At 38.7% G+C, this 10,500-nt stretch overlaps 1 protein-coding gene across 1 annotated transcript in view; it reads right to left on the bottom strand.

Annotated features, from left to right (window-relative positions):
* The window catches only part of LOC111868610 (GTP-binding protein 1), a gene marked incomplete at its 3' end in the record, with an annotated part of 12,972 nt that extends 2,477 nt beyond the window's left edge, over positions 1-10,495 (bottom strand). The window contains 9 exon segments of the mRNA XM_023859425.2: positions 393-575; positions 913-1,057; positions 1,150-1,388; positions 3,013-3,176; positions 3,262-3,440; positions 4,565-4,745; positions 4,831-4,942; positions 5,987-6,243; positions 10,420-10,495. Coding sequence (XP_023715193.2) covers positions 393-575; positions 913-1,057; positions 1,150-1,388; positions 3,013-3,176; positions 3,262-3,440; positions 4,565-4,745; positions 4,831-4,942; positions 5,987-6,103 — 1,320 coding nt within the window.
* Between the last annotated feature and the right edge of the window lie 5 nt (positions 10,496-10,500).

Raw genomic sequence — 10,500 nt, forward strand, 5'->3', positions numbered from 1 at the left:
CAAAGACATATAAATGTATATTGTTTGCACTTAGGACGGAGTTTGTATCATTTATCGTGTAGAGTGCAACAGGATGCTTAAATATAATATTGTAGGATAATGTAGATATGTTTATGATTTGTCATCATACATGCCTGGCTCCACTGCTTCATTAATTACTAACATCAAACCAAACAATACACCTAAACTTTGTACTATGTAATATTTATAAAACTTTCAAGATGAATTCACAAACACACTGAAATCCTCTCATGCTAGGAACTGGATCATGACTGAGCCAAAATCCAATGTTTCAGAGACAGAGGAAATCTTAAAAATGGTCTTGAGCTCAACTATGACATGGCTGAGTGCAAGATAAGATTTCAGTTATTTTACACTGCACACTGGCTGACCTTCTTCAGGGCAAAGGATGCAGTCTGGCCTCCCCTCACTTCTCTTACAACCATGCGTTTCCTATGGATGCTCTTTACTGCAATCGGTATGAAGTGCCCTAGCGTATCTGGTCCAAGCAAGAGGGTGTCATTCAGGCGGATCACACCCTTCAAGGTTGTGCCTGACACTACGGTCCCAACTCCCTGTGTAAAACAAGAAATTGCACAATTCAGTTATATGGCCAAACCAAGTACTGACTACTTTCCTTTGATATAACATGGACAACACAGAAAATAAAAAAATTAGGGGGGGGGGATACAAAGACACCGTGATATGATTAGCCTTTTATCTCTCAAAGAATCAGAGGGTATACACACAGGAAGGTGATCTCATAAGCCTCCTTTTATTTCTTCAAAGTAAGCAAAGTAGGCTAAAAAATAATATGTTTACCTGTGAAAGCTAATGTAAGAATGGAATGCAACTTATATGTTTGTGTACATGTCAACATGTCTACCTTAATACAACTCAAATGTCACTCACAGGAACTGAATAGGTGTCATCTATTTGGAATTCAGCTGGCTCATCATCTCGGCTTATCATCCTTGCAGTCAGGAGGTTCAAGAACATCTTCAGAAGGTTCAGATTCTCCCCAGTAACATTGGAAACTTGAAATATTGGACACAACCTACAAAACAGGTACCAGGATTGCTTGAGTAATCTGTTCTAAGTTAAACTTCCAGATTATGCAATTGGTTTTCACAGTTTGTTTAATCTCACCTTTCTGACACAAAATTTGTAGCACTAATGACGACATCATCACTGTATTTAACCATAACAGGTACCTTCCTGCAGCCAGGGGACTTCAGTATTCGTACCAGAAGTCTCAGTGTATCCTGCAGGACATTTGGTGGGCACATATCAATTTTGGTCACCACCACAAATACTGGTACGCTCAATGCCAGCGCTAGTCCCAAGTGTTCTTTTGTCATGCCCACTATGCCAGCATTTGCACCTACCTGTAATATCATATCTACATTATGAACATGTTACAAACTGTATACACAAAGTAATGAATCTGTCATGTTCATTCCTTTTGTCCAATTGTCTCAAAAATGGTAAGATTTACAGAAAAAGTGTGATCAGTATAAAATGTGTGTTTTCAGCTTTCTCCACATCTTTTGTTTGCAACATTTCTAATACTGATAAATATTTAGCGGGTTACATACAAAGTGCATGCAGAAATGCACTAAGTCTTCATGGAAAATGTCCATTACAATAAACTCCACTACATCAAATTCCATGAAAATCTGTTCAGTGGTTTGTCACATGCAGAAAGACATACTGTAAATGGGGAGAATGACAGCTGCATACTTGCATCTTTCACTTGAAAACACATCAGAATTATTTCAGACAGTATATACTCTGCAAATCCTGAAAATAATGCCCCAGAATTTCATATTAAATATAACACTAAGGCATTATCAGTATCTGATTTTCTAAAAATGCTGACTGTGATACCAACAACTCCATGACTGTATTCCTAAATTGTTCCCAACCTCAGCTATCAGTGTCTCACTTCTCATGACTGTAACTTTCAATGGACTCAACAAAAGTCAGTGTCACTTTATGATTGGTGGTTTACTGGCAATCAGTTCATCTTAGAGCCAAGCCCCTTGAGGCTCATGACCAGAGATTTTTTGTTCAACTGAGCCCTTACAGTCATAGCCCTCATGTAACATCCTCTCTGAGGTGAGGATGGGATTCTCTCTTACGACTATGCTTGGCCTTTTGTCAAGTGTACATATTGCACATATAGCATGGTATTGCTAATTCTTCCTTTTGCACTATACACCTGATTCACCCAAACTACTAGTCCTCGTAATACAGCCCCGGTATGGACCACACAGAAAATGACTCTTCCATTATTGCATGTTCTCTTGTTTCTGGAGAAACAAAGTTACCACAATGGTTGTTGTACTTTTGCCTGTTTACATAGCTGTTACTTGGCATTGGGTCTACATGTCACAATATTAAAGTTAATCTTAGAAGACAAGTGTGTGAAGATGTGACCCGAGTCCAATTGTAGGCTTTCCCAATGACAGTAATTAGTTTCCCAGATCCATAACAGCAGGGATTTGTGGGACTAAATAGCAGCTGTTCAGTGACGATTCTGAAATGCATGATCCACCATAGTCATTCCTTTATAACAAGAGAGGAATTAAGTCCTTAAATATACAAGCCAAACACTTGCATGCATATTCAGTAACACTGCGATTTAGTATACATGTTCTTGATCAGTGCAGATAATAAATCCCTTGAAGTGGTCACATTATTCGAATTTACACTATTTGAACTTATATGTAAAATATGGTAACTGGTTCCAACTTGATAGAAATAGGCAATGAAAAATTGTAAACATCAGTTTTTACAAGTTTATTAACAAAATATTACAGTAAAAAATAAAAAGAACATAATTTAAATTTATTGTTACCAAAGTCACAGAGTAGTTACAGACAGCAAAATAAAAACAAATTCTAAATATCATTCCTAAAGGTAGGGGTAAAGATAATCCATCAGTATAGCATAAGAAATAGACATTTTCTGCTCTAGACGATCAAGAAACTCTTATAATCATCTTACCATAAGCATTCCAAAATCAGGCGCATGACCGGTCATTCCAAATACTGTGGTCTTCAGGTAACGCTCATGACCTGCCAAGTCAATGAATGTTATCACCTTGGATGATTTCTCACAGATTTTCACCCAGTCCAGGGACCCATGTTCTGGCTTGTTCACCACATTCCCTACACAAAAATGATTGAACATCAAACCAAAATCTCATTAATGAATAGGTAAAGGATTAACTTGTATAGCTGAAATCATACCTACCAAGACTATCAAATCCCAAAATATCATTCCCAACAGAACTGGTACGTCCAGATTCCATTTCATGTTTGTGACGAAACAGCCTTTGCCGAGCATGTCCTCTTCCATTGTCCAACTCTCCATGTGTCAGTACTCCTAACAGAGTAGATTTCCCTGCATCAACATTGCCCACAACAGCTACCCTACAAACAATAATTTTCAATGTTACATCTGTATTTCTCTCCCTTTCCTCTCTACTGCAGTATAAATACTGTTTTATATGCAGTGCTCTTTCTCACCCACTACATACAAGTACATCACCAAGCAATTTATACGTATCAGAAAACTTGTCAAAATTTGCACACTTATCATTGCAATGTATGTCTTGACCTTCACATAAAAACTGAGAATGAGAGTGCTGACAAACATACTGTCATATGTATTGGTGACTATACACAGGTTTTGGATTGGTAATTGGATTTACTGACCACTTACTGATCATAATTACAAGAAATTATGGCGCTATCACTAATTCACACTCCCTGCAGTTCATTACAGCACATACTGCTGTGTCTTCACCAGTTGTTGCTCACTAATGACTTTCAATGATGGATGCTCCCCTTACTCTCGTTTCCCAAACTATCATCTTGCCTCAGCTACTAGCTTCTAGCAGCAATAGCTTACAACAACTGAACTGCAGCAGTCGTCCGACTGCTCACCAACCAACTCATTCACTCCGACTTGGCTGGTCGCGTGATAGAGCCTTGGAGTGGACCACAAAGGGAACACCACTTCCAACAGTAGTTCCATGTTGCATGTGGGCCACTGCCTAGCAACAGCCATTGTCTCCTTGTTTGTTTCATGGTCATTGCCTAGCAATGGGTCTATATGCCATAACATTTTTAGAAAAAGACAGCACTGCTTACACAACATATAAATCTACAGCCCATGGATAGAAAATTTCCATAACATGGCAGGTACTGGCTCACCTTCAGTGTCATGAACTTTCCATGAAATTTCTCTTTAAAATGTATTATAGTCTTACAAGACATGATGCCCTGTAAACTGGTAGAATGGCACTAACTTCACTGACAAGCAGCGGTCGTTCAGTTGGTATAGTTCGCTTGCAGACTAAAAACAAGGAGTTTGGTTTTGAGTGTTATTACTGCTTTAAAGTTTTAGCTACTATATATAGTGAGATTAACACAGAAAGAAACTGTATCTCAGGCCACTTATAAACACAGACTTAAATAACTACTCCTGAAAACTTTCAGCTTATCTCTTTCCTTAAACACATTACAGGATTTGCAATACAAACTGTTATAACCTGATTTCTAAGAAGTCTTGCTGATCTATCCTGCGTCTCACCAAATACTGCCCTGTGACGCCTTCATCCACTTTTCGGTGCCTCAGTGGCACACAGTCTGCATCCAGCGTAGCAGCCAACGACTGCAAAGTGGCCACTGATGCATCATACTCATCTTGCTTCAACCCACTTTCACTGCCATCTACAAGTTAAAAACATTCTCGTCATAATAAGGAAATAAACATAGAGGATACTGCATTACTGGCTATGAATGCTGATTCATCTACCTTCACCAACACCAACATCAAAGATGGTCTCTCCTCTCCCATCTTCTAGTCTCTCTTTGAGTCGCTTTTGTAGAAGAACAAACTGTTTCTCATTTGGACTTACCAATGCTGTCTGCAAAAGGAAGTCAATAAGCATGAATGTTAAACAGAAACACTTCCATGTCATAGTTCCATGTAACATGAAACATGAGGATAAAGGGAGGTGAGAAATACATACAGAATTTCAATCAGAAAACTCGGGAGGGGGGGGAGATCTGGATGCAGCTGTCATGATAATAAAATGCATGTTTACTCTTTCTTATCTGGGAGCAAGGGATTTAAATCTCCACCACTCTGGTGCCAGTGACCAGATTTTAACTTGGGGCTAATCCGATCTGTATTGCAAGCAGTGTCACAATATGCCCGCTGGGCTGTGCATGTACCATCCCGATAGTGCAACAACAGAGGAAGAGTGTGATAGTGTGAACCAGTTTAGTGGGAGGCTGCAACGTACCTACAGCTTCTGTAAATGGCAGAGAATTACTTGACCAGCTAAGCACCTATCAGGTTCTCAAAAGAATTATGATCAATGAAATTAGTTAAATGTTGGAAACACGAGATGAGGAAAAGAAATCCAAAACACACAAATCATTTGAAACTATAAAGGATGCCATGTGAATTACACTTTCACTGTGACACTTTCCTTCCAATCCTACAAATGTTTTGTTAATATACCGTGGGCTCTGCTTTGCATACCCACAATCCAATCATAACATCCAATACTGAAAAAATACAGGTTTCAAGATGCTCTTCTAAATAAGTACTTTTCGTGAAAATGTTTGATAGTTGATGACAGAGGGTCTATTAGCAGATCAGCCTACTGCCTGAATTAGTACAGCCCATAATCAGCACGTGCAGTGCTCTGATGGCACATCCCATTATCCTAATATCATACATCATCATTATAATTTCACTGAATTAATTTTTTCTCACATTATTCTCTGATGATGGTAGCAGATGTCTGCTTCAATATGCTACGGCTGGCTTCTTTGGAAGATTTTACTACATTCACCAAGTACTTTAAAAAAGGAAAAGGGTTGAAAATAAAGTAACCAATTTCTCCACTTACATTTCATAAATGAAATACCGACATAATTTAAAGAAGCACTTCTATTACCTTCATTCTTACGGAAGAGTAGTCCACTGCTGGTGGTACCGACAGATCTTGTGGTGCAGAAAACATATTAGAAGTTGCCTCTGCTTTCGTTGGAGTCTGATCCACAACCGCTGCCATGATCTAGCTTTCTTATTATTTCAAAAACAATTGTGTAACTGCCAGTCGGAAGATCCTCAGCCGTGTATTCGATATCCCATATTAAAATCCAGAATAACTGTTATTCTACATATGCTAGACATTCCTCACAAGTACAGGAACTGTTAAAACAGATAATTCGTTAATACTTGAGATGGTTAAATCAATATATCTGTACTTGATACTTGTAAATTCTGATAGTCTAACATTTAATCTGAAATGATAAAAGAAAATACTTGCTAGTTAAAATAGGAACTCTATAAATGTGGGGCATGCGGTAGCGTAGTTGGTCGAGGAACTATGCTACAAGCCGGAAGGTCACGGGACCAAATCCCGATGAGGTGGATTTTTTCAAGTTACCTAATGCTTCCAACTGCACTATGGCCCTGGGGTCGAATCAGCCTCTAACAGAAATGAGTACCAGGAATATTCTTGGTGGTAAAGAGCGGCCGGCGCATAAGGCTGACAACTTTGCCGCCATCTACGAGCCAATTGTCTAGAAAATGTGGGAACCTCAACATCTCACATCCCTGTGGGCCTCCACAGCCTGTTACAGGGATACCTTTACTTTTTTTTACTCTATAAATGTAGTCCATGTTGGTGTTTAATTCCTGAGCTTTTTACTACTGAAATTACAGCTTATTCTCCAATAATACTGCCTACCAACACTATATGGGGCACGCAGTAGCGTAGTTGGTTGAGGCACTATGCTACAAGCCAGAAGGTTGTGGGCTCAAGTCCCGATGAGGTAATTGGATTTTTTTCAATTGACCTAATCTTTCCAGTTGCACTATGGCCCTGGGGTCAACTCAGCCTCTAACAGAAATGAGTACCAGGAATATTCTTGGGGGTAAGGGGCGGCCGGCACATAGGGCTGACAACCTTGCCACCATCTATGAGCTGATTGTCTAGAAAATGTGGGAACCTCAACATCTCACAACCCTATGGGCCTACATGGCCTGTTACAGGGATACCTTTACTTATTTTTTTACCAACACTATATAGGCTTAATATTGAAGGCATCATTAAATGGTAGCGTAGTTGGTTGAGGCACTATGCTACAAGCCGGAAGGTCACGGGATCAAATCCCAATGAGGTGGATTCTTTCAATTTACCTAATCTTTCCAGCCACACTATGGCCCTGGGGTCGATTCAGCCTCTAACAGAAATGAGTACCAGGAATATTCTTGGGGGTAAAGGGCAGCCAGCACGTAAGGCTGACAATCTTACCGCCATCTATGAGCTGACTGTCTACAAAATGTGGGAACCTCAATATCTCACAACCCTATGGGCCTCCAAGGCCTGTTACCAGAATACCTTTACTTTCTTTTTCGCTTATGACAAAAATAATGCCTCTTGAAGTGGGTGTGATATAACACAATGGCTGCTGAGAATAGTGTCCTCAAACATGCATGCACTATTTGTCCTGATGGAACAAATTCTGCAACATACAATGAAAGTTGTCTTCCATGATTTCTAGAATATCATTCTAAACTTCTATTCATAAGGCCTCTAAGTTACCTTGATTATTTACATTAACTTCCTCTTTCATGTATTCTCATAGACAAAAAACATACACATTACAGGATGTGACAACCAGTGTTATCTACAAATTATTTCTTCACCGAAAGTAGTCCATAGAGCCAACACTGTTTTCTGCCGTGGGCGAGTGTCCTGGTCTACTGAAAATACGCAAAACTTGGAATCTCAACATCAAACAATTCGTTCAGTATGCTAACTCAATGCAGTTTGACAAAACACACACAATAAAATAGCTGATGGCTGAAAGAACAAACATGCCATAATAACAGATGCTGCCAACTGAATGTGCGTGATTTTATCTCTGGAGAACCTTTAACATTGTACAGCAGGCTTTAGAGATCAAAATCTGGAATGTTATTCCATAAACAACAGAAGTTGAAGATATCAGCAAGTTGGAGACTTTGTTACAATGATGTGACATGTTTGGAGGTTGGTGGGCACAGCTTCTAGAAGGTATTATACTATCAGTCAAGCAAAGAGGATTTTCAGACACTATGTGAGTGTGGATAGACCTACCAATTCAATAGCATCATGCCAGATTATTTTCTTAAACAAGATGAGCAGTCTACTCCATGACTGGACATCAACAAGGCTCCACACAAATAACAAACATCTGTGTATGCAACTTTCACACATTACGAACATGTGAGGTATGTCTTGAATTGTTATTAAGGACCTGAATGGAGAGTGTGTGATTTCAGAACAAACTGATTTAAGGTATGATTCGCAAGAAGCGATTAGGGCCGTGCGATTCAGCTGCACAACTCAAGCCGCAGCGGCTGTACGATTGCACCATTCCTAAGACGCGGCTGTAATCAGGTAGATTTTGTGCAATTGGTATAATTACTTCCTGATAGTGAGAGAGAAACGCATGGATAAAAGTGGTGTTCTTTGTCTACAGATGCTCGAAGATGAGGAAGACGAAATTTTACATCCTGGTATTGAATGAGAATGGTGGAAATAGATCTGTGTATGGCCTGTTCAAAGCAAGATCAGAGGAGGGATTAAATACCACCCTAATTAATAGGCACTTAATGAAGGATGAATGTGCCACTAATTCAATTAAAACAATGTCTTATGTGCTTGAAAATGCCACTGTTGCATCTTCTCGAAGCGATGCGATCCATGCGACTATACTGGTCTTGTAGGCAGTCGACCAGGGCCGCACATCCAGAGACACTGCGGTTGAATAATTTCCTACTGCGCATGTGCAGACTGCCGCATCGCCCAGCCGCAAGAGTCACTTCTTGCGAATCATACCTTTAATGCTCAACATAACGAGGAGAATTTGTAAAACTGTTCAATGATGAATTAATACATTATTCAGCAAAGAAAGCTGCTTGACTACTGCAAAAATTGTTCCAAAATTTGGCAAGAATTGAAAAACAATTGCTTTCCTAGATTTTACTAGCACATTTCACAGAGTAAAAGAGTAGCACAGAAGACTTCTTACAAAAGGTGGAAAATCCAATTCTGATTATAAACCTTGAAGTGTAAAGAGTTCCTCAAGATCAATCCATGGAGCTGCAGCAACTGTACATAATATGCTGCACTTCACAAGACATCATGAATTTTTTCACTCGATTTAAAACAAACCTACAAGACAAAGTTTACACAGAACAGAATTTAGAAGTTCATGATAGGTGCTTCAGAAGACTGTAAATTTCCTAAACTAAAATCACGAAGATTAAGGTCTGTGTATAGTACAGTGGAGTTTATTTGCATTCCACACACCCTTTGGGCTAAACAAGAGGATGTACAATATGTCAATAACAGAAGTACAGAAACTTATTTCACATATAGATCCACGCGAAGTTTAAGAACTTTTAGAAGAAGTAAAAAAAAAAAAGTCATTTCACATACAGATATGCAACAAGCTTTACATTTTTCAAAATATCATTCACAGAGAATGATTTGAGAGGTAATATTTTAATGCAGGCTTGAATGCTTTATATCATGATTTAATCTTTTAGTAACTTCATACCTGTATAATATACTCCTTGACATTTAGTGAAACTGGCATTTGTGTAAAACAGACCACTACACATACTCGTACACTCCTGTGATATAAATGGATGATGTAATATTGCAAAATACGTTTTCAGAAGTATTCTGCATATTAGGTGGGGATATAAGAATTATTAAACATCTGGTCTGTCCAGTTGTATATTTCAAATAAATTTATGCCTCTACAGTCAGTACATAAAGCGTTCAAATTGTGTGATCTGAGAGTATTGTGCAACTTGCCTGTGTGCATCAACATCTAAACAAACTGATACACCACAAGTGGTAGAAGAAAACCATTAAAATCGCCTATTTTATATTAACGTCTGTGGAATTGGAATTGTTCATTCTCAGAGAGGCTACAAACTGCACTAACTACCTGCTGTTCCTTGCTTTGAAAATAACAATGACACTTAATAGGCTGCCAATAGATTTCACTCTAGGGCATACTTGCATAATAGTTATGAACTTTTGACAGCTTCAAATTTTGATTCTTTAGCATTGCATGATATGGTATTCAGTCATTTACATACTTAAAGATCGAAATTTGTCTTAATTAAAATGTTTTAAACACTATGCTTCAATGTCAAATGAACAGATGGAATGTCAACAAGGTCTGTTTGAATTCGTGAACGTGTTTGGTTTCACTCTGTCAGTGCTTTTGGTCAACAATAAATGCTCCTGAGAAAATAAAAAATTTATCTGGCGTTAAGTTCAAACAGACTTTCGATGCTGTCACAACAAATATTTACCTGAACTGTAACTATTTACTCTTCAATAATAAGTGCCACCATTACCTGTCACCACTACTACAGCTTCCGGTTGTCAACACG

The sequence above is a fragment of the Cryptotermes secundus genome, unplaced genomic scaffold (assembly GCF_002891405.2).
Source record: "Cryptotermes secundus unplaced genomic scaffold, Csec_1.0 scaffold610, whole genome shotgun sequence".
Lineage (NCBI taxonomy): Eukaryota > Metazoa > Arthropoda > Insecta > Blattodea > Kalotermitidae > Cryptotermes > Cryptotermes secundus.